Below are 26069 nucleotides of genomic sequence, written 5' to 3'. Positions count from 1 at the left end.
ACACTCAAGTTAATAGCATACGACGACAAAATGCCTACAAATAATATGATAAAATATAAATCACCAAAATATTCATGCTTCCGAATCTGCAATGTTGACACACATATCATTGATTGAACATGTGATTGACTAAAACTGATCTTTCAATAAGTACCAAACGATCAACGCAACAAGACGCGAAATCAAACAACGCCGCACAAGACGAAGAACAACCTAACGTCGCACTTGGACGATGAAATCACGAAAAAACACAAAAGAAAAAACTTGATATATGTGGAAATCATTTAGATTGAAAGTTAAGGAAAAAAAAGATGAAAATGGGTGATTTTAGGTTGAAAAATTATGACCTAAAACCACCTCTCTTCAATGAGTGAAAGAGAAAGAGAACTTAGAGGAAATGTGGAATTTCTCTCACTAAAAAACTAGGGTCGGCTATAATTGGGTGATGAAAATTAAAATTTTAATTAATTTGCTTGAAACTCAGTTAATGGAATGAGAACTATATTATATATGAGAGTAATCTAGAATCCTGCGGTATTTTTGACTTATAGCAATGCATGACATGAGAAATGAATAGCTACATAAAGGCTATTTATGTAATTTGACTATTCAACATTTATATAAAAACAACCAAAAGCAGTGTTACTGTATTCCATGTACTTTATTCACATCTCTCACATCATCAAACATATATATATTATTTTAGCTACCTAGGTTTCATCATATCTTCAAAAGAAGAAAAAAAAAACATTTTTTTTCTTATTTTCTTTCTTCCACATTGGAATGGAAGATCAACAACAAAACCAACATGTTCCGTCTCAAAGTTCCAATACTAATAATCCAAACAACACTGAAAAGAGTGAAACTGTGAGATCAAGATGGACACCAAAACCTGAACAAATCCTTATACTTGAATCCATTTTCAATAGTGGAATGGTCAATCCACCAAAAGATGAAACCGTGAGAATAAGAAAACTTCTTGAGAAATTTGGAGCTGTTGGTGATGCTAATGTTTTTTATTGGTTTCAGAATCGCCGCTCTCGCTCCCGACGCCGTCAGAGGCAGATGCAGGCCGCCGCCCAACTAAGCGGTGGCAGTACTGCAAATCCATATCACCAATACCAGTGCAGCACCAACAGTACCTCTCTGTCTCTTGGTGCTGCACTTGGTCTTGGTGGTTCCTCAACTTTCACTATGAATTCTTCTTCTTGTTCTACTTATAATAATAACTTTTCGGGTTCGTCTTCATCATGTGCTGGTGGTGCTGGAGTTGGTGTTGGTGCTGGTGCTGGTGTTGGTCTTGGTCTTGGTGCTGCTGCTGGTGGAGAACAAGGGTTTGGTGGTTTGTACTTAGGCTCTACTCAAATCAATTTGCCTCAAATGGACAATACTTCAGCTGCTTCATCAATTTTGCAGCCTTCTGATCATGCTTCAAATTTCAACTATTACCCAGGTATATGCTTAATTTATTGCATGGGTGTGTTATAATCCTATAATTTTTTTTTTATGAACAAAAAAACTAGATTTCAAATTAAATTGAGTAAAGAAATACTCAACTCTTCATATGAATTCTATTTAATTTTATTTTGATCCCAACTTAAACAGGTTTCTTACATGATTCATTTGTTAAATCTTCTTCCATTTTTTTTTTTTTTTTGAAAGTTCTTCCAAATTTTGTAATCATCTTAACAAAACCCCCTTTTCAAAAAAATATGATATTTTTTAGATTCTCTTTAAGACAAAACCCTTTTTAAGGACAAAAATTAGTACTAGAATCTATATTACTTTTCTAAACATAAATTAATTTAATACTTCTGTCATGTTATTAGTCTCCTTTAAATAATTTTTGTTTAATTAGTTTAGACTGATTATTTTAATAAACTCTAAAACAAGTTAGAACTTTCATTAAATCCTTTGACAAGTGTTGTAGATTCAGATTCACCTACTTTTATATATATTTTAAAATAAAACTATCCTTTTTTTGGTTTATAATCAGTTTTGATGGTGATTGAAGAATTAATAAAAGTGGAAAACCTTTTGTTGATTTGACAGTTCCTGGGATTAAATGAAAAGCATAAAAGTTGTACTAATCTTCTTTTCCGGAAAAACATGAGTTCACTTTCTTGTTTCAGTTTCTGTTCTTCCCTTTTTATCACATTCCTTTCTGGGTTTCATCCAAAACTAATTCCTTAATTTAAAAATTTCTAAACCCTAGATTGTTTTTCTCTATTCATTTTACTAATTTTGTTATACTCTTCTCTAGGTCATTGATTAGTTAAAAAAAAATGATTAATTTAGATAATTTACATATTGTCATCATAAATTGAGAAACATTATATTGTCCATATTATACCAAATTAGTGAAAGAAATTGCTATTCCTTCTTTTTTAACTTATTTTTCTATATGATATTCTGTGCCCTTCATTTTGTCTTCCCAAGGCAAAGTGTGACAAAGGAAACCCCTTCATTCATTCCAGAAAAAAGGAGATCACAGTGCAGCAAATTAATCTAATACACTCATAATACTAAAATGTACAAGCTTTCAAATTACACTCACAAATCGATGATAATGCAAATGTGGCGATGATGTAATGATTGATTAATGTATGTTTGAATTGACTAGTTTGACAAAATCACACAGACGTCATGATTTTGTTGAAGCTACTGAGTGTAGTTTTCAACAAAATTGTCATGGCTTACGTTCATTCTGCCAATATCACCGACAATTGAAACCTACAATTAATATTGTGAGAAAAAGACGATAATAAACTAAATTTGTTCTTGCATTATTTTTATATAATTATTTTTATAATGAAGTTTTTTTTTTTAATAATGAAGTTTTATATTTTGTTTTGTATGTCATATGTAATAGTTTTGGTGTGTTTATAATTGATTGATATGCTTTAATATTTATTTATATTAATTTTAGGGGGAATAGGATATGGGGGGAGTAATGTTTCAGGTGTGATCACAGTGTTTATCAATGGAGTTCCAACAGAAATGCCAAGAGGTACTGCAATTGACATGAAAACAATGTTTGGTGAAGATGTAATATTGGTTCATTCCTCTGGAGTCTCAGTTCCAACCAATGAGTTTGGTTTCTTGATGCAGAACTTGCAGCATGGTGAAAGCTACTATCTGGTAATTTAGCACGCATTCAACATACTTTTCCGTTTCATTTATAAGTGTCGTCTTTAAAATGCTTTTTCAACTCAAATTATTTATCACTCTTTTTATAAACAGAGTGCGTCTGATATGAACCTCTCAAAAATAGTTTAAAGGTTGACATTTATTATTTTTAATAAAAAATAAATTTTATAATTAGAAATATTTTCTTTGTGTACACCTAAATAAATTTTTTTATTTCAAAAAAAAAACCTAAATAAAGTTTTTGAAATAAATGTTTTGGTGTTTTTGTTCCAGGTGTCAAAGCAAGCACAAGCTTGAAAAAATGAACATGCAGCACAACTGGACAAATGGAAGCTTTGGTTAAATATATATATTTCTTCTATATATTACCTTCTCTCTTTTTTTCTCCATTCTCTTAATATTTGATAAGTGACTCAAATATTAGAGTTACTATATGTGATTATAGAAATCTATATCTATTTATCAATTATTAAATTATAAACCTAAAGTTCTCATCCTTGTGTATTATAAACTTCCTAATATAATAAAATAAAAGACAGTTGTGGAATGTATATTTTCATGTATTGCTCCGTTTGAAATTTGTTTTTTTTTTCCTTTTTAAACAACAAATGTTAGTGTTGTGAATATATAAATGTTGGTATCATGCTAAGAGTGTTTCGACATTCTAATCCCACATTTTTTTAACCCCCTCCATCCAGCCATCAAGCCAAACATATACCAACTCTCAATTTTAATATCAAATTTAGTAAAGATGGCACGGGACTATCAACCTTAGAGGACAAGTCCTATATTAACTGAATCTTGATTTTTAGGAACCCTAGTTTCAAGGCGCTCGTATCTCTCCCTCTATCTATTACTTTGCACTAAATATAATTTTTTTAACGGCATAATTTATTAATAACCAAGTTCCTGAACGAGATATCACTCAGTGATTTTGTGTGTCAAAGTACTCCCTATGTATTTTCCCTAATAAATCAGTCATTTAAGTAAATAAGTGCATTATTTTCATCAATCTCTGTTAAAAAAATGCTCTACATGGATGGTGTTAACATACCTTTCTTTTCGAAGATAGTGTTTCCTTCGTCCATTTTTCTTCTTAGATAAGCCAAGACCATGAATTTGCATCAAAATGACATTTAGACATACCAACTAGGTTGACACTCAAAAACACCACCAATCCCTTACAAGCATACTCGTAATAATACATACATAGATGGAAAATACATAGAGATGGGTGGTGGTGGTGGGTGGGTGGGGTGGGTGGGTATACTGTACCTAAGGCAACAAAAATAAAAGAATTGAAAAAGACAAAAAAAACTAAGGGAAACAAAAAGTAGGCAAGCGAAGTCTATCCCTAAAGAACTTATCCCGAATAAACAGAGGTGCCTCATTCCGCTAAGACATATCGACAATAAAAAATAAAAAATTCTTTAAGTTTTTTGGTGTAAATAACTCTAAAATGACAACTACAAGAGAACTGAAGGATTAGTATCCTAAACACAACAAACATGACGATTTACTCGATCTCCAAATACAAACCCTAATGTGTATGAGAATCATGTTTCTGCATAGATTTTTAATTTGATTTAGAAAACTCTCCTCTCTATCACAAATTGGCGTTAGAATCCTTTCCATTTTTCAAAAAAAAAAATAAGAAGGAGGCCACCATTCGAAGATAGATACAAAGAAGTTTAAAAAAATTTAAGAAATGAAATGATGGTGGGATTCACTTGGTGATGGAGATAAATATCTTTTAAGAAATGGAGAGGATCTCTACTAGACATGAATGGGATAAAGTCACAAGACATGTGAGACTTCCATGTCAGCAAAAAAAAAGGGCTATGCAAGACATTTGGAAAAAAAGAGAGATGAAAAATCAGAGTAAACAAAATTTTCCAACATATCCTAGAATATGTTAAGTGATTATACTATAATCTTTGAAGATATAAAATTACAGAAATGTTCATCCATTTTCATTTCTTAGTGAATTTGGTCATCAAACGTGTCTTTTAGTTACTTAATTAATTATTTAATTAATTTAGTCTTAAAATTACTAACATGATTTCACTCGCACATATATATTTTTGAAATTTTAAAATATTTAAGGACTAGTAACACTTGCCTCATGCATTCAGAAACAAAAACAGAATTTTACTCAGAATGAGATTAAGGGTCCGTTTGGATAAGACTTATTTTAAGAGATAACACTTGGGTGACATTGGGGTGCCAATGTCTATTGACATTAGCCAACCACAATGTCATTAGCCAACCACAATGTCACAAGTATACAAAAAGAACAAAAGAAATCCTTGTAAGTGAGAGAGAAGAAAATCATGATTTTTTGTCTTTTTGTACACTTGTGACATTGTGGTTGGCCAATCTCACATGACATTGGCACCCCAATGTCACCCAAGTGCTACCCTATTTTGAGCTTATGCAAAACAGCTTATGCAAATAAATAAGTTTTTATGTATTATTCATAAGTTTATCAATGTAGTTTATGACAAAACAGTGTGTGAAGATGCAATTTTTGCTAGTGAAAACTTATAAATTAACATAAAAACTTATTTATTTACATTAACTATTTTTCATAAGCTAAAAAATAAGGCAATCTAAACGGAGACTAAGTCCAACATTAGAGATGTTTAATAACTTAAGGAATTAACTTCACATGGAAAAATAAATAAATGACTAATTAGACATAAAAAATTAAGATAAAATAATAAGGGTTGTCTAATATAGATTTGGTCCAACCAACGGTGGACCCTATTATTTTAAGTAAATTATAATAAAATATTGTTTTTATCCTCCATTTTTTATTATTATAAAATTTGATTTTGACTAAAAACGGTAAAGGTATTAGACACACACAAATTATCATAGTAAAATTTTGCATATAATATAACAATATATATTGTTTTTCTTGGTGGCCTTCTATCTAGCTAATATACAGTATAAAAAATAAAAAAGAAAAAGAAAAATAAAAGCATGTTATATGCTAAATAAGAACAACAACGTAGACGACCCCAATTAATGGAATAAGACATAGTTGTTGGTTCGTATAAAGAATTATTATATCTTAAACCTTTTATTTTTAAGGAAAAAGACATGATGATTCTGAATTTGATCGGAAAATAAGTTAGGTATTACCAAAGATTGTTCAAAACAAGATTCGAATTCAGATTATACAAACAATTCATATTTAACAGGAGGTCATTCATCACTTTAGATCAACCAATTAATTATATTATAATGATCAGCTTAAGATGACATAGAAATATTACTTCTCAAATTCTTTATGATCGTAACCTAAAAGAGGGACAGGACATGTGGGTCGGGAAATTAAGAAACAAAAGTGAAACAGAATATATTCGAATTGAGGCTGGTTGGAAACATATCTAACTCCATTCTGACTTGCATTCTTCATCTTTTACTCATCTATTAAATATTTCTCTTGGAGTAATATAGGGAAATTTTTCGGCTATATGCCTCTTGATTTTTGTAAGAAATGACCATGATCATTGAATCTTCTTCCTTTAGATAATTTTTAAACCAATAAAGATCAACACTGATATAAATTCAGCCGTAATATATTACTTCATACCCTTGTAGTGGAAAAATGATGATAAGGAATAATAGTTGCCGTTCCATCTTTAAAGGATTGTGTTTCTTGACTTCACTTCAATTTGATATATGGTATCATTAATTGGTGACAAAGATATTTGCTATATAGTATGATACAGTAATTCTATTGGAAATTGAGATGTTTCAACAAAAAAAAAAAATTACAATACTGGATGGGATAAGACCATAAGGAGACATTTTAGGTAAAATCACATGCTACTATATGGACTTTTTTTCTTTCTTTCTAGAGCATGCTACTATAAGACTATTGGATTTAGTATTAAATGAAGTATGTGATTGCTAACTTAAATACTACTATTGGATACTCTCTCCATCCCTCTTTATAAGACTCTTTGATATTCTTTTATGGTAGTGCTATTTCGAGCGAAAAATGTATAGCAAGCAATTTCACGAAGTTATTGAACGCTTAGATCTCCTTTGGCAGACAACATAGGCTGTTGGATAAAAAATAGGAGGGTCTACTAAAGACGCTGTTATACAATACAACTCAGTCGTGATGCATTCGGAAAGAAATCTTTTGCTATAAGAAGCATTTCCCTATTTTTTATGTATATTAAAAAAATGGTAGTATAATTAGTATGTATAATTTGTGTACAAATTACTAAATTATTCTGTGTATAAGTACATTCAATGTTAACTTTTCATAATATAATGCAAATTGATAGTATTAGGGTATATTTGAAAAACATAAGTAATAAATACATCTAAAAAAAATTCTAATGTCTCATAGGTACCAAACTTTTTTTAAAAGAGTCTTATAATTATACACGGGTGAAATATTATTGTGTGCAGTGCCTAACACCCACCACTATCCCAAGAAAAACTACAAATGAGTCAAACATGTGTTGCAATAACAAAAAATAAAGCATAAGAAAGAAAAGTTGGGCGACAACTTTCCTTTTTCTCATCAATATAGTGCAACTTTGAACATTTCTCTCTTATGTTTCTTGGAAAAATTAAAATCTTTAGCTTCTTCAAAATCGTCACAATCGGGTCAGGAAAAAAGAACTAAACCCATAATCTTTACATTCAAAAAAAAATCAATTATAAAGATCTTATAATATGATTTCAACGTAATAAAGATAGTACATGGCGTACATTCATCATCAATGATAGAAAGTATAAGCCACAATCATTGGATTCTCAATCTATCTCCTTTTTTCGTATGATCCATTTTTATGCTTAATTGTTAGAGAAACTTCATTGAAGAAGCATACATGTGTTAGTAACTTCCATCAAGTCACCGATACTTACCAAAACTTAATTGTTCAAAAAAATAATAAATACTTACCGAAACTTAATTGTGCCGTTTTATGAATAGTTGCATTCTTTCATGTGAATACTTGCATTCTTTCACATGTGAATATTTGCATTCATTCACATAAGTCATCATGAAATGATTATATACTTTATTTCAAAAAAAAAAAAAAAAGATTATATACTTATTAATTATTCTTGCATTTCAAACACACATTGGCTGGCAAACTTGGATCTCCTCTCCTTCTGATTTCTCTCGTTCTCTCTTAATTTTACTCTCTCTCTTCATTAGAAAATACAAAAATAATCAAAAGAGGAGAGAGAGAAGGAGAGAACAAGGAAAGAAAAGTGTTGACTTGTTCGTTTTTGGGACTTTGGCCTCACTACAAATGCTAACAACTGCCCTATTTTGGGTTGTTTTATTAATCAAAGGTATATGTGATGTATGTTAATTGAACAACCAAGACATACAAAGCAATGTCAAGCTTTAGTTCGAGTGTCAATACATAAATTCTCTTTCATATATTGGTTGTCCCAGAAGGATCGTTCAAATAACATAATTGTACATAAGTTTGTATACATTTTACTATTTTGGTTCAAGTACATCTTTACTCTCATTAAAATAATATTTTACTTCAAAAAAATCATATAAAATCTTTTGATTATATGTGTATTTGTATATGGATAAACGCATTTCTATTGGTTGCAAACAAACTAGAGATGATTTCATTACCATTATGTTAAATGATTTGTTATATTTTAGAATTTGAATCGGTCTTAACTCAATATTACAAAATAAATATTGTAACATTAAATGTCTATTTCGAGAGATTGAATTGACCTACTGTGAATTCTGACCCAAATCTCATAACAATAAACTTAGATGTGTAGAGCTAAAGGAAAGTAGTAACCAATATCAAAGTAACCTCAAGCAACAACAACAATAACGAACCTAGATCTAATCTAGAAATAAGGTGAAAAGCATAAAACCACAAGCGAAAAATAAAGAGAGAAGAGAAACAAACACACCAAGAAATATTTACCTAGTTCGGCTCAACAATGACCTATTATGGGGGAGAGATTTGTCTCTCCAAACCACTATCAATGAGTTCTTTACAAAGAGATACAGAAGGGTTACAAAAATTAGTTTCAACAAGCTCTCCAAGAACAAAATCTAATTTCTACAATTTTCACAGTCTCTTCCGGGAACAAGAGACTCAATGATTTTACTCATCCAAGGTGTTTACAAATGTTTTGGAACGCAAGAGAACCTATAAAGGAACCCTCATAAAAGACCCTCAACCCTAAATTTATCTTCTTTGATTTCTCAAGTTTCTCTCTCTTGAAGCTCTACACAAAACATGAAGAATGAAGATATAGTACTCAGATTTTGAGAAAATCGTACCCCGATTTTCACCTATCGTGCCACGTTTTCCCGTCAGTACACAGTACATTACTAACATTATCCACAAAATCGTGCCCCGATTTCTGTCTAATCAAAACCCCAAATTGTGAACCAAAATAGGGCCCCAATTTCTCCAAAGCGTGCCACAATTTTTTTACGAACCTTCAATAATAAATTTTGAGACAATTCTCAACATGACCTCAACAAGAAAATCTAAGAATTTAGAGTAAAATAAGCTTTGTGTGAAAACTTGTTTATAATAGCATTAGATGGGAGAATATTCTCGGACATAATATTTGATGTTCATTTTTTTTCCTATCTTTTTTGTGTAAATCTTCACATGTTGTATAATAACAAATAAAATTGCTCAAAAAGAAAACAGAAAGAATATAAAGAAGAATATCAAATAAATGCTTTGCCTATCTTCTAATACAACTAGTATCTATTGCATAGTCATGCTGAGTCAGTGATGATTATTTTTAACAAATAAAGTAGCATATCTTAATCAAAGAGTACTATAAGGGATACTCCCATTAATACAAAATGCAGATTTTATGAGACTTTTTTACATCGATTATCGTATAGTCCATGTAAAATAGTGACGCATCACAATTTTAAATTTTTTAAGCTGCTCTTACATCATTTCAAAGCAAAACAATTCTTCCAATAAAAAAATCATCATAGATGAAAATGGATGAACCAACAGGAAAATTTATATACGTAAAAAATAAAATTGACATGTCTAACATTTTTTTATAACTCAAACTTAAGTGATTATTTAAACTACTTACCAATAATATACTAAGTAGGATTTGCAAACCATATATGAAATGAGCAAAGAAACCCTATATTACATTTGACCACAAACCCTTTCCACTCCATATTATTCTTGATGAGATCCACCGTGTCAGAGAAAAATACTTAGTGATTAGAAGAAGATTTTGTATTTATAAAACACTTGAAAACAAGTACAAGATTTGGATGAAAGTGCATGAGTAGTACGTGGATTCCTGAGTAGATTTCTGGAACAGAGATACCAAAACTCAAAGAATAATTCTACAATTTGGTCCCCACACCGACCAATATAACCAATACAAATCAGACGGATGTTTGTAACAAATTTTCTTGGATTCTTTTGAAGTTTATAATAATAGTTGTAATAATAATAATAATAGAAACATTAGAGAAGGGGCACACTAACATAGAAATACCATGTGAGATACATAAGTTTAATTGGTTGGCATGTCAATTAAATAATACATTTGCATCTCTATGATAGATTCTGTGATGTGACATATTTTGTTGTGAATAATATTTTAATGGGTTTGAGGATTATTGATTTTGTTGACTAGGGAACAACAGGTTAGGCAACCATTTTGAGAAATGAGAATTCCAATATGGGTTATGTTGGTTTTTTCAAATTGTGCTCATGATTAATTTCAAGGGTATAAAATTGACATTGGTATAGTTTTACTCTAAAATCCAGCTGGGATTTTACTTTTTTGTTTCCATGTGAACTGTGAAGCTTATAGATTTTGGGTATAATTTATTATTGTCTCCAAGTTGAATGTAATACTCAATTAATTTTTTCCAATAGTAATTTTTAATTAATTTTATTATCTACATACTACTAAAAAAAGTTGAAAAAACAACAAAAATTTAGAGGAAATAAAATAAAAGTTATCTCTAATTTTGACGCTAAGTGTTAGGGCGATCAATTTGATAACCGATTTTATTTTATTTTATCTGTCTCTAATTTCTGTCATTATTTCAACTTTTTTCTAGGTTCTAGGAATATATTCTTAAATCATTATATTTCATTTTACATTTTTTTAGTGGTCGGAGTTTGAACCCCAGACCTTGCATATATTATGCATTGTCCCTACCAACTGAGCTAAGTTCACAAGAATTTTCATTTTACATTTATGGTAATATATAGTGAACACAATTTTTTATCCTTCTGGTGCAATTGCGGAGACTAATCTTCTCGAGATACTGAGATCCATTTATGGAGTTGACCTCTCCCAACAAAATGTTTTTTCATACACATTGGTCAGAATTGAACCTTGGACCAAATAGTTAAGGAGCTCAAGTATCTACTATTTGTGTCACACTACGTTAGTGAACACACAAATATTTAATAGGATAATGTGATAAAATTATATTTCTTCTACTTATTACAATTTCTTAACATGTGTGAAATAAGCAAATGTAACACCTATTGTGCAGTGGATGGAGTGTCTTTATTATTTCTCAACATTCAAGACTTAGAAAAGAAAATGTCAATTTCTTATGACCTATTTGGGTTTGAACACTGTCGAAGTGTCTCAAAACTATTGCTATTTAAAATATTCAAGTTCAATAGAAAAATGCATAGCTCATCTTACCAAAGTGTAAGTGGAAATTAACCACCTAAAAATAGCAATCTTGTTCTACTACAATCTCTCGTAAGCTCAGTGTCCCACATTCAAGAAAAATTATTTTCCCATCCGTTATGGTTTTCACGTGCTCTCTACATTATGACGTCAAAGCAAATGCCGGGTGATGGAGCCCTTTAGTGCCAATCTTTAAGAACAAAGAGGATATACAAAATTGCGTGAATTATTGGGAATTAAACTTTTGAGTCATATACCATAAAGTTATGGAAAAAAGTGATTGAACATAGACTAAGAAAAGAGACTCAAGTTAGTGAAAACTAACTCAGTTTTATGTCTGGGAGATCGACAATGAAAGCAATATATTGTTGGAACAAAATGTGTTTAACATTACCACCTTAAGTTTTGATGATAACAAGGTATTAAAATGTCAATTGGATATGCTAATATTTGTTTAAGTGTGCATGATCATAGACTAAAATTTATAAGTCTTAATTCAAGTAATTCGTTCTGAAAGAACAAAAGAGAGCAAAGGAATTTACAAAGGAAACTTATATTGCAAGACGGAGTCTGAAGACCAACAACGTCTAAAGACCATCAGAAGCTGACTGCCAGAAGCTGACGTCATCAGAGAGTCTAAAGATCATCAGAAGTCGAAGTTCATCAAAGTCTGAAGACTGGAAGCTGCAGTTAGTTAAAAGTTCTTATTTTGAATACACATCATTGCAGAAGGAATAGAAGCATGGAGCAACGACTATTTAAGAGGAATTAGAAGGCATTGGATGCTTATCCATTGAAGAGCACAAGAAGAGGACATAGTACAATTGTACAACCACTACTTCACTCTTCATTTATGCATTAGTACAAGATAACAGTTGTGTCTACGCTGGTTATTCTCTATTCATGGAATGAATTTGAAATTGTTCTCTCCAAGGACAATAACAAAATCAAGCAACAGATCATTGGTGATTATCAAGCTTCAACAACGACTCCTTTTGATGTGCTGAGAATCCTCAACGTATCTCTCACATCTCTATATAAAGGAGTGAAGACTTGAAGATCGTAAGAGACTCAAGAACAATTTACAAGTGCCAAAACTCTGTTGAATTGTTTTCATATCAAAGATCACTTTGAATATCTTAACAACTTTCATACCTTAGAAATTCTAGAGTCTTAAAGAGTATGTATCTGATTTGTTTTGTGAACACCACTGATTGTATATCAAATGTTCAACCTCGAACATTTTTCTGTGTCTTGCTTTTGTGCTTGAACATAGGAAGTCTCTTGCGTTTGTGCTTGAGCATAAGAAATCTCTTGCTTTTGTGCTTGAGTAGTTTGAAGTCTCTTGCTTTTGTGCTTGAGCATTTGTAATCAGATATTGATTTTAGTGAACTCTCCTTGAAAGTGCAAGGGGGACAAGACTACTTCCGAATTGTGGAAAGAACCTGTATAATTGCTTTGTGTGTGTGTCTCTCTCTCTCTCTCTCTCTCTCTCTCTCTCTCTCTCTCTTTACATTATCCGCTGCATAAGACTATGAACTCTGTTCCAGACTCTGAACTCTATCAGACTCTGAACATTTGACTTAGTTTTAAAAAGAAGAAAAAGCTAACACAATTCAACCATCCCTTCTTGTGTTTTTCGTACCTTCATATACTTACCATGAAGTGTGATGGAGCTGTACCAAATGGATCAAAATGACTTGTACTTAGTTAATTTCATTGATTTGGAGATGGTATATGGTAGAGAGCCAGAAGAGATTTTGTGGAAAATCCTGAAGAAGAAAGGTGTTAGGGTGGCCTATATTCGAGCTATCAAGGATATGTACGAAGGGGTCTCGACTAGATAGATAGACTAAAGAGATTTTGTGGAAAGCCCTGAAGAAGAAAGGTGTTAGGATGACCTATATTCGAGCTATCAATAATATGTACGAAGGGGTCTCGACTACTGTGAGGACACAAGGTGGAGACACCGAAGGTTTTTTATAACAATAGGATTGCACCAAGGATCAACACTAATCCCTTATCTTTTGACCTTAGTTTTGGTTGTACTTACTGAACACATCCAAGAGCGAGCATTAAGATGTATATTTTTTGTAGATGATATAGTCCTACTTGAAATGTCAAAGGGAGAATTAAATAGGAGATAAGAGACTTGGAGACAGACCTTAGTAACATATAATTTTCCCTTTAGTAAAAGCAAGACAAAGTATATAGAATGTAATTTTAACAAGAGGTGAAGCATTTCCAGCGCAAATGTAAAATTTGGAGATCATATCATACCACAAGTGGTACCATTTAAATATCTTAGGTTTATAGTGCAAAATAACGGAGAAAATAAAAGGAGATGAAAATTATCAAATTCAAGTTGGGTGGTTGAAATGAAAGAAAAGTGTCGCTTCAGTTGAGGGGAAAATCTTATCAGACAGTAAAATCTTAGGTTTATAGATGATTTTAGTTGTCAAAAAAGTCTCAAATCTCTAAATTCTACCTATGTAGCCTTTTTAAGCATTTCAGGTCATATAATATGAAAAGAGGAACTCTCCTCTGGATTGGCAGCCCAGATACTGGAAAAAATTCCAATTCAGATTATATAATTCAAAGACCCAAAACATTTCAGCTTATATAATCCAACAAACAAAGTTGAATCTGCTCACAATCAAAAAAGTATCTGTATACTAGTATGGGTGATATATGTAAAAAGTGGACATCCATTCACAACAAGTTAGATTCATAGCATACTCAAATACACGTGTTGTTTTAGATTAGCATGATCCTACTTGACTATAGGTTCAAAGGAAAGTTGGTGCGGTCTAAATAGGTTAGAAACATATCAAGAAATGCTTTGCATTTTCTCACAGACAAGGCGGATTGAGTAGTTGGGTGTGGCACGAATAAACCTAAATGTGGTTTCTTAATTTGGATCATATACTAATTGTTGTGTGCATTTACAATTACCAAGAAAATCAAGCTCAATAGCTCAACTTGCTTGGATGAAATTCACACTCAATGTAAGAGGTTACAGTTGGATGATGACGGTGTTCCTAATGATAGTCAGCCAAATATATCTCTTATACCAAAATGGGATTTCCTTTAGGTTTGATATTTTGAACCATGGTTTAATGTTCATAATTATGTGTTCTGTTCAGGCACTGAGACACTTCGGATTACAAAAATGTACATAAGCATTTCAGATTATATAATATGAACTGGGTTTTTATACACCCTATATCAGTGTACTTGTCCTGCATTATTGTAGGGTGCATCTAAACTAATGCAGTTAAATAAAAATCAATGTTATTTTATTTTCTGCTTTTTTTTTTTATAGTATTAATTCTAACATTTATCACCACATAACTATAAATTATATTTTTTTATAAAGATAGAGTACAACATGTATTTAGGTTACAACATAAAGAGCCTGCAAATACATGTTTAGGTTACAATTACAATGGACCACCATAACTAAAGTTAAATTTGTTTCAATACCACTGAATTGGTTTTCCATAACACAATATCTAGAAATAATATATTACAAACAAACCAACCATAATTAGCATCAAGAACAACAAAATGCAACAACCTTGTGATGACATTTCTCAAACTTCATCTTTATCTATCTTAGCTTTTTTGTTTGCAGAATCCTTCTGTTTCACAATAAATTCTGGGACGGTGTCTTGCATGACCTTTGGGGATGAAAAATCAAAATCCAAAGCAGATACACCACTGGGTTGTGGATGATCTTTAAGATATGCTGCTATCTCATTGCGGGATCTCAGTTGTTTACCTGTAGGTGTGATGTAGTAAGAGTCCAATTTAGAGTAATCATCTCTAAGCTCTGAGATTCTCTTGAATCCTTTTGGAGTCTTTGGTATGTTAGGCTTGTATTTGACCCATGTCCGAGAAGAATCATATTCTATATCAGTAGGATCATCACAACTACGATTAGCCTTTTTGCTACAATCAAAAGGCTCTCGTTTGATTTTATGAAGGATCTCCTCAAACTCCTCCTGTGTATCAATCACTCTAAATTTCATGCAAAGTTTGCATTGTGCCACATATATATCATCTTGGGACATCACTGGTCTCTGTCACAATAATTCACCATCAGTTTATAAAGCAGCAGAAGTTCAGCTTTTAGATTAAATCCAATAAAGACTTAATAATCTATACTATTGATAAAAAAACCAAGTCCCGTGTTTAAAAGTGATAAGCTCTGAAAAAGGTTTATGAAGAATGATGACACCTTATAAGCCGGTTCTGGGATGACTTAGACTCAATATAAAAACCTAATATGATATCACAGTCTATCCAATCAGGTCACCCACCAAATTATTCGTGCAAGACTTAAACATGGATAATGCAGACGTGCAAAAATAACCCTCTTTTACTCGTACAATTTTGAAATCCAGACAAATCAACGGGTTGGAAGAGAAAAAATTTCACAACAAATATGAAAACTTTCATTCAATTCAACATTGATTCTATAAGCTTGCATTTTTTATTCTTGTTATGAAAGACAAATCTATAAGATTTCATTCAATTCAACATTGATTATGAAATTAACACATAATTTTTTCTTGTTTCTCACAAGATCCAGGTGAAAGACAAATCTGCACACAAAACAAAACTTTTTTTTCTTTCGCCCCGGGGTTCAGAATTAAATTCAAAATCACCTACAATTAGAGGATCTAAATCCTTCTGATTCAATTAACAAGTAACTATATACCCTAAAACTAAAAAAGAACATCATCCCAGAAGAGTTAACAAGAATGGATCAAGAAAAATAGTTGAAAATTAAGGGATGAGAAAACCCTAAAAAAAAAAAGAGAGGAATCGAGTGTTGAAAATAATAGTTAGTAATAGTACCTTGCTAGAAGAAGTTGGAGTTTTGGAGCCTGCCATTGATTTAGCAAACAAATCTCTCTATTCTCTCACCAGCCGCTTTTTGTGAAGTTTATGAAATGAATGTTCAACCCTAATTTCTTACTAGAGTTATCCATATATAGTCTCACTAAATGGGCTAGGTTTCCCTCATCTTAATGGGCCTAGTAACTTTCTCATCTCATTAAAATGTTTCTACAAACTTACTTTATTAAAACCGTCAATATTACTCATACACCACCATTCTGATAATATGTTTCTACAAACTTACTTTATTAACACCCTCAATATTACTCATACACCACCATTCTATTAATTAACCCAATTTACCACTGTTAGTTTTCAATATTTTTACATTTACACAGCTACCTAGCGGTTTATGTTATTTTCATTGTCACAATCGACTTCTTTTTTTCTTTATCAAGGGGAAAATAAAAAAACTAAGCAATCCGTTATCTAAATACCTTAAAATCTATATCCACAGGCAGAGTGATATTTAACTAAGGAGGATGATACATCCACATCTTCAAGGAATCAACATTGTTAGCACCAAACTAGGTCAACTAGTCAGCACATTCATTGTCTTCACTCAAAGTATGATTAAGGGATAACACCCAAGAAAGAGAAAAGAGCCTATTAACGAGAGAGAACAAGTTTGCATGAGGATAAAATTCATTCTTATTAGTATCCGCAATAATATCCAAAGCTGTCTGAAAGTAAGATTCTATGATGTGTCATAATCGAATTCTTTTCTAAGTACACAAATCTACCCTAAAAAAAGTAAACGCAAATCTGATAGTTTTCAAATGGTCAAATATGCTATTAACCTTTAACAATAAAAAGTATAAAATTGACCCACAAACCAACCTATTTCACTTTTGTAACAAAAAGAGTAGACAAGTTTTTCTTTCAAGAGCAAAAAAAAAAAAAAACTCCAATTAAAATAAAGTAAAATTAACAGTTGAATAAACAAATTGAGGTTGCCAAGCATGTTTTTTTTAAGAGGATGCCATTCATGTTTGAATTATAACTAATTAGGAACGGGAAAAAATCCACACCCGTGGACATTCGCGGATAAAATCCGTCACGGACACAGAGCGGATACCTTAATGGATATCTATGGATAAAATAAATGGATTTTTTAACTACCCGCTAATTAATGGATATGGATACGGATTTAATGGTATCCACACCCGCAAATATCCATACCCGCTATTAAACTGAGTAAATTGCATAAATAATCTTAATACCATTCAACATCCTAAGAAAAAACCCTAGGTATTTGTAACATCCTGCTAGTCAGCTAATGGAATATTATCAGTCAAATGTGTCAGAGGACAAATGTTCGTGGAAAGCGAGTAGGACGTAGAATATTTATCAAACGATATCAGTTAAGTATGGTTTATGTATCAGTGTCGGTATAAACACATTAAGACGAAGGGCATTTTGGTACTTTTACGAAAAGGGGTATATAAGTGATTTTTGGGCTAAATCTTCATAATTTCTTGCTCTTTCTCTCTCTAGGTTTTCTTTGAGGAATTCTCTCCTCCTTCTCTCTCTAGAACCACCCCCTTCCCTCAATCTTCTTCCATCAAAGTTTCCAAATACATGTAATTGGTGAATCAAGCTTGAATTATGGTGTCTTAGCAAGCAAGAAACAACCAAGAGAATGGATTAAAGCTTGGATTCATAAGCTAGGGTTTGATCTTTGGGAAGCTTGGAGCTTGAAGGAATCACAAGAAACATGTTAGGTGAGTTCTATAGATAGATTTCCTACCTTGGGTTTGTGCAATTCTAGTGAGAAAACCTTGAATTGTGTTATGTTTAGAATGATGAGATTTTAGTACCCAAATTCCAATCTTGTTGATTATATGTTAGAATTGCCATGTAAGATGTTTTATGATGTTTATATAAGTTGCTGGATGTGTATGATGCATTACATGATCAAATTGGATGATGTTTGGGTCAAAAATACAAAATATGCACTACAGACCCGAAGAAACTCGCCATAAGCCTAAAACTCGCTTATATCGAGTTTCCCCATAACAGAAACACGCCATAGGCGAGTTGGTTCTTCCACCTCCCACTTTTCTATGGCTTGTTGGCTTGTTAAGGGGCCGTAGTGCATTTCAAGGCCTTTCTTATGATGTGTTCCAACTATATAACCCCTAAACAACATCTAATCAATGCACATAACATCAAACGATCCTTGAAACGAAAATCATGGCAATCGTAGCTTATATGGCAAGGACGGCTTATGAGAGTTTTATACGAACATGATTAGCAATGAACTGAGAAAGGGGATGAATGTAGAGCCTTGACATAGTTTGTCGAGAACTAGAATGCTAAGCATGAGTCCAATGTATGATAAGACGCGAAGTAATTAGTATATTCTCTTCGCACATGAATAATAATGACCATGCAAGTATGATAAGTCGTGGATTGATAAGTTAATCTCTTAACATATGATTAAGAATGATCAAGAAGATAGTTTACCACTAATCGGGTAGATTATGAACCCGTGGTAAATGAGTAAGCATGTATAGGTTTAACCTTTAATGAATGTTTAAGACCAAGACTGTAATGAATGATGTAGGTGATGACATGCTGTCATTACGTAATTTTTAGGACTTATTGTGCCATTTTGATAGAGTTCTCATGCAAATTATACTGTTCTGGAGTGCAAAAAGCTGAAATATTGAAGTCTGTACAAAGAAAATCGCGCCACGCCAATTTACAGCCTTGCCGCGATTTTGGAAGCAAAATTACAACATCTCTGTTTAAGGCAAATCGCGGCACGCCAATATACAAGGCGCGGCGCGATTTTGACGGGTCAGGCCTCTAACACCCATACCAGACGTATCTAGAAAGTCTAGCACGTGCGTTGATATTAGTACTGGATACATTAAAATATACAACAATTAAAAACTTCGAATGAATAATATTTACATCAAGTTACGTTCGTATAAATAATAATACAACACAACACCTCCATACATAAAAATACATCCTTGAAGTCCATAACGTCCTGCAGCTTTACGAACGAACCCTTGAAGTAATATCCATCCGGCTCCGAACATGCATAAACGTCCTGCTTATCTGAAACAAATAAGGATTGGGATGAGACATAATGTCTCAGTGAGTTCCCCTAAATCCTAGGCTATAGGCAACCTCAAGGGAAAACCTACGGTCACCACGTGTCTACATTACAACCTGACGGTTGATTATACGTGTGTGGGGACTTGCATACTTAGACGGTAGTGTATACTAAAGCCGTCATAGTCTTATCTCACTTGTTATAGGCTTCACTTCCTATACGTGCCAAGGCGGTCGAGGGGGAATCTAGAACCGCATTGCCAAGAATACACTCCATGTACCGAGGCCTAACATATCATAATCATGGCACGATGCTAAACCGGACGATTAGGGGAACCTAAGATCGTCATCGGTATCATGTTCATAGCTTGCTCTATACATAACCTATACTTATCTTAAAGCATCTAATGCTATTATTCTCTTACATAAACGTACCTGAGTTCATACATGTTCATAATCATAATCATAACATACATAAACGTACTTAAGTTCATTCATATTGGTTAGCGTTTGTTATACCCTAATTTTGGACCTAAAAATACTAACTCAATTCTTCTTTTCCTGCATTTCAAGCCATTTGAACTATCTCTGATCAATTACATCTTTCTCTGCATTTTATTTCAATGTTATTTGCAAAATTCACACAAAAGGGTATTTTAGTCATTTCCTATGTTAAAATTTCTTTCAGTCTTTTAAAAATTTGTTTGAGTCCTTTCACATTGTTTGAATAAGTCTTCATTACAATTCTATGTCAAAATCCATTTCAAAAATTGCATTTGAAGCCATTTTGAGTCAGTTTAGCCCCTAGGGGCACTTTAGTCTTTTCATGCGTTAAAACTTTGTTTAAGTTCTAAAATTTGTCTTTGAGTCTTTTCAATTGGTTTAAATAAACTCCTGCTTTAGTTCCTTGTTAAAAACCATTTTAAAATTGCATTTGAGTCGTTTTTAGTCGTTTTAAGCCCCAGGAGCATTTTGGTCATTTCACGCGAAATTTTGGCAGAGAGAGGTTACTTTAAAGTACCTCATTTAAGCCATTGGTTCATTTTAGTCCGTTTTGTCAATTTTAATCGTTTCACTTTACGTTTAGTCAAATTTACCATTTTTTAAGTCCAATTTTATTAAGTCCAATTTTATTTTTAGTTTTCTTTTAAGTCCTCAAAATTTCCAAAAAATTGCATTTAAGTCCTTCTTCTAATTTCAAGTTTTATTTTATTTTATTTTTTTTTAAGTTTTTTGCCTATTTCGAAATTTCACTTTTCTTAAGTTTTTATTTGCAGATTAGTCCTTAATATTTTTTTTTGCAGGTCAGTCCTTGAAGTTCTCAAAATTACACAAAGGTCCCAAAGTCCAAAAATCAGTCCAAGGTAGGGTCCAAGATACGTGGCAGGTCCTAAGTGGCTCAGAGGCCACATGGCAGCCTATATAAGGGGCCAAGTCATCAATGCACAGAACAACAACACCATTCAATCACTGACACATCATCAGAAAACCCTAACCAACTCTCTCTCTCTTCCAAACCCTAACCACAATAACAAGGATCAAAAACCACCGTAACAGAATCAGAAAGCCACCGTAACAGAATCAATCACCACCACAAAACTCTCGAATTCATACCAATTCTCTATCAGAATTCATCATCAAACACACAAAATCAAAAGAAACCTTCAGAAGACCAAAAGATCATCGTCTCAATCAGAAAAACTCTTATCAAATTTGGTTTAATTTGTGTTCGTTCTCAGAGATTCCTTGCGGAAATCATCATCATCGAATCGTATACTTCAACTTCTTGCAATTCAAGCCGAAGCCGATCACAAGAAGCAAGTATGAGAAGAAAAGAAGAGGAATCAAAGTCAGTTTCGAACCAGTGAAGAAGGAGAAGAGAGAACACCGATTTATTTTCGGTCCAAACTCACCAGAAGCTTGCAAGGATCTTATTGTTCGAAATCTTCGATTAAAACCAGGTATTCATCAAAACTCCCTCGTTTTTCATCGCAAAAAGCTCAGCGAAGGTCTGTCAACACAAATAAACGGTGAATCAGAATAGATCGGTGACATAGAAGCAGTTTCCTGCGAAAGAACTTTGAAAAGATCCAAAAAAGTTTTAAACCGAACCCTAAAACGTAGATCTACGAAGATTCACCGTTTATTTTTAGGAATTGAGTTCATATTCGTAATCTGTGGGAAAAAACAAGTAGATTAGGGTTTAGATCCATACAAACCGTTTGGTTTGAGGCGTTGCCGGAATCTGGAATTCACGGCGGTGGTGATGAAGATTCCGATGAATCTTCATCTTCCTCAGCCGTTGTTTTCCAGAAAACAGCGAAGGGAAGAACGCCGGCGAAGGAGAGAAGTGAGAGCTTCTCTCACTAGAAGGAAGTTAGAGAGAGAAATGAATGGAACGAATGAGGCCTAGACCGGCCTCTTAGGATATATAGAGGGAGTGAACCAGACCGGTTCACCTGAATCAGTCTGGTTTGCCTTTGAACCGTGTTCCTAACCGTTTGATCTAGGGTTTGTGGATCCTGGATCAATCCAACGATCCTGATGAGTTTGGATGATCCAGGATCCATGCAGGGCTGGATTGGGCTTAGTCCCTTTGTTTTGACCTGATTTTTTGCTATTTTCCACACTGCTTGATGCTTTTTACACCCCTGTCTCATCAAAAATTCCCTTGAAAATTCCTAAAAAATTCCTATGTGTTCTAGATCCTTTTCTTGACATTTTATGATGTATTATGTGTTAATTCTTGGTTAAAAAAAAATATGTGTGGTATTTTCTTGCTAGTTGTTACTATTTTAATTGAAGTTAGTGGAATTTCATATGCTCTTGAGCCTTTAAAAATCCTTTAAAATTTCTATAAAAATTTTTGTATGTTTCTTGGTAATTTTGTGATACATCTATGCATTCAATTCACTGAAAATTTTGCCAAGAGGTGTTAACACATTTTCTTGCATTATTTCTTGTTTTTATGTGAAAAGCCTCTAAAGATTTGTTCAATTCTATGCCATGTTCTTGAGGGCTACTTGATATACATGATATGTGCTTTTATGAATATTTAGCCACTGTTTGTACATAACTTTGATGTTTGTGTGTGGATCTTGGGTAATTACTTGGTTTGCAAGTCACATTTGTGAATAAACAATGCAAATATGTCTAAATCCACCTTAAAAAGTCAAGTCCATCATATTATCTTAATTCTCACTTTAAGAATTGATTCTAAGCCCTTGGAAAATGTATGAAAATGTGAGGATTTTAGGCAATAGGATTTTTGCATTTTGGGGTGAATTTTAGTCATGTTTGCACTTGCTTTGGGCTTTATTTTGTGTTAGTTTCTATACTTTAGCCATAGTATCCTTTGCCTTATTCCCCTTTATTCTATCATGTGCTACTAACCATTTTGTTTCATGTTTCATGCATCCCATGAGCATCTCATATCCTATTTCACATTCTTGGCTTTATTTTCTTGCAATTTAATTTCATGCAAAAATTAGAATGTAAAGACTTAGGAGTTCTTGTAATACTTTACTTCATGCAATTTTAAAATTTCTTGCAAGACCATAGAATGTATCTAGGCCAATGATGTAATAAGGACAATGGACTCTAATAATGTACACCGACACAAGCACCGACACATGCACACACACCACTTTAGGTATGTAGCTAGAATATGCATGTTTAGATGTGTGTTTAGGATTGTATGTTTAGATGAATGTTTAGGCTTCATACTTAGAAAAATCTTCTTTCCAAAAAATATGAACAACTTCACTCAAACATTTTTTCTTAATAAACCTTGGGATCAAAATCCCATTGAATTTTCCTTTTCTTTTCTTAAACAAAAAATCTTAATGAATCTTAATAATACTTAGACCACATTTTGCAAATAAATAATTCCACCTCACCTTTTCTAAATCTCATGCCCTCGAGGCCTCTTTCTATTCTTCAAAATCCCATTTTCAAACTTAAAATCAGCCAACAAAAACAAAAACATTTTTTGGAAGAGAACTACGGTGGATTTGATCCCTTAAACGGGTACGTAGGCAAGGAATCAAAATTCCTTCAATTCAACTAAAAAAAAAATCCAAAAAAATTCTTCTCCCTTCAATTCTTGACTTAGAAACTCTTAGGTTCAAATAATCACTTTTCAAATAGCATTTAAAAATAAAGCGCGCACGTAGAAAATAAAGACGGTTCCTATAGGATACTATAGTCGTTATGGGTGCCTAACACCTTCCCGTAGCGAAAACAACTCCCGGACCTCGATTCTCAAGGGTTTTGCTTACTTTTTCCCTTCCCACGAAAAAATGAGATATCACCGGTTAAAAAGGTTCAAACGTAATCAATGTTTGACACCCGAAAACCAAGATAAAACAGCGTTGAACAAACAATGTTATCTTGATTCATTTTACGGATAGTCCCGGGTGGAGTAACCCCGAGATCAATCCCATACATAACCGATGTACGTACATCGGACTCCCTCGGTGTCGTGCGGGTCCCTTGCGGCTTAAACCGTTCCCCTTAGGTCGAGAACCTCCCGTATCCCCCTGGCGTGGATAACAAGAGACACGAGCACCTACGTCTTGTTACTCATAATGAGAACCCCTTGTATCCCCCTGATGTGGATATCAAGAGACATGTCACCTACACTTATTAGTCATGGTCTTGTCGTGCATATAAGTTAAACATAATCATACATACATGTTTACCTCGGAACCTTGATCGATCCGATTATCGGTAACCTATACTTGTTCATAAACATACCTAATCATGGTGGATAAATCAACTAGTCAATCCACGGCCCACATACTTGCTAAGGCATGCTAGATCATATGCGAAGAGAATACACTTCGCGTCTTATCATTCTAGGGATCCATATCCTATATTTGCCTTACTTGTCACATGCTATCTTCTAGTTCTCGACTAGCTAAGCTGAGGCTCTACATACATTCCCTTTCTTAGTTCATTACTACCCCATCATGCTTAAACTCTCCTGAGCCATCCTTGTGATACATGCTAAGATTGCCACGATTAATGATGCAAGGATCAATTGACGATGTGTGCAAATTTCCAATAATTTCTAAGGACCAAAAATGCCAAAACCCAAGACTTAAGCCATTTAGAAAATTCTATGATTTCATAAAGCCAAGTTTATTCCAGTTGAAAAATAAGTGAAAACAGTCAAAGAATACTTCGAAACGATCGCCTCGGACCCCCACGCGACTGCCCCTAAGCACCCGAGCGCAGAACAACGCGAACGTTGTCCTGTCTGGGGCGCCTGGCGCCAGAGGGAGGGCGCCTAGCGCATGCCTCTCTGACTTTGGGCGCCTAGCGCCCTTGTTCAGGCGCAGCGCTGCGAATTCTGCGTTTTCAGTGATTTTTGCTGCGGGTTTTCGCCATTTTCGACCCAAAACTCGTCCACTTTGACCCTGCAATGCACCAAACACATCCAACAACTTGTATAGACTTAATTAAACATATATCATGGCAATTTTAACATATAAATAACTAGGATTGACTTGGGGTACTAAAGTTTCATAAAAACTAAACTTAACATAAATCATTATTCTTCACAAGATTAAACAAACCCAAGGGTGGGTAATCTATCTATGGAACTCACATAATATGATTTGCACTTGATCCCCAAGCTTTCAAGCATCCTCATCACTTCACATATTGAAACTTAGCTTGCTTCCAAAGCTCAAAGTATCACAATCCATACTCTAGCTCTTCAAGCCCACTTCAAATCATCTTTCCTTTAATTCTTGACCAAGAAGGAACCTTACCAAGCTCAAACCTTGCTCCAATCATCACCCTATCTTCTTGAGATTCTCTTAGTGATGAGAAGTAAGGAAATCAAACCAAATCCCAAGCTCCCAAGCAACTAAAGACCTTGAAGGAATCTTATACAACATGATTCATGATTTTGGAAGAAGTTTGAGAAGAATTGAGGAAGAGAAAGAGAGAAGGAGGGCGTGTGAGTTCTAGAGAGAGGGGAGAGCAATTGCCAAACTCAAACCCTAGAGAGAGAAAGTGAATGGAAAATGAATGATTTCGAGACCAAATCCAAATAAATATCCTTTGGCGTGCAATTACCACTTTGCCCTTGTCTCAAGCGTTTTTAAAACGACTCTAATATTTTTCCCGTATTATGCTGACATGTCATAAAATATCTCCCACTACTTACTTTCCATGAACCTGAGTCCTCTGATACACTTAACAGGTAAAATTTCCATTAGCAGACGAGCGGGATGTTACAAGGCCCA

The 26069-nt window shown here is 33.3% G+C and overlaps 2 protein-coding genes and 1 long non-coding RNA gene across 5 annotated transcripts; 1 reads left to right on the top strand and 2 right to left on the bottom strand.

Moving 5' to 3' along the window:
* Positions 1-654: 654 nt before the first annotated feature.
* On the top strand, positions 655-3701 carry LOC146913558 (WUSCHEL-related homeobox 11-like). 3 transcript variants are annotated; one of them, XM_085716745.1, is made up of 3 exons: positions 655-1453; positions 2939-3141; positions 3424-3701. In XM_085716745.1, exons 1-3 carry the CDS (start codon positions 784-786, stop codon positions 3445-3447), a joined length of 897 nt encoding a protein of 298 aa, XP_085572871.1. In that variant the 5' UTR covers positions 655-783; the 3' UTR covers positions 3448-3701. The 3 variants fall into 3 exon arrangements, with proteins under 3 accessions (XP_085572871.1, XP_085572870.1, XP_085572872.1); XM_085716744.1 differs by having other exon boundaries at positions 2930-3141; XM_085716746.1 differs by having other exon boundaries at positions 671-1453; positions 2975-3141.
* Positions 3702-15163: 11462 nt separating this feature from the next.
* LOC146913557 (methyl-CpG-binding domain-containing protein 4-like) lies at positions 15164-16937 on the bottom strand. The gene is made up of 2 exons (XM_085720076.1): positions 16699-16937; positions 15164-15917 (listed from the first exon to the last, which is right to left on the bottom strand). Exons 1-2 carry the CDS (start codon positions 16732-16734, stop codon positions 15429-15431), a joined length of 525 nt encoding a protein of 174 aa, XP_085576202.1. The 5' UTR covers positions 16735-16937; the 3' UTR covers positions 15164-15428.
* A 2618-nt stretch (positions 16938-19555) lies between these two features.
* Positions 19556-25849, bottom strand: LOC146913556 (uncharacterized). The gene is made up of 2 exons (XR_015016196.1): positions 25424-25849; positions 19556-19812 (listed from the first exon to the last, which is right to left on the bottom strand). It is a non-coding gene; the product is annotated as an uncharacterized LOC146913556 (long non-coding RNA).
* Positions 25850-26069: the final 220 nt, after the last annotated feature.

The sequence above is a fragment of the Medicago sativa genome, chromosome 6 (genome assembly GCF_051527215.1).
Source record: "Medicago sativa cultivar Bolivia chromosome 6, Bolivia_mono, whole genome shotgun sequence".
In the NCBI taxonomy this organism is placed as follows: Eukaryota; Viridiplantae; Streptophyta; class Magnoliopsida; order Fabales; family Fabaceae; genus Medicago; species Medicago sativa.
The sequence above is the reverse complement of the archived record's forward strand: the minus strand, read 5'-3'. Positions and strand labels throughout refer to the sequence as shown.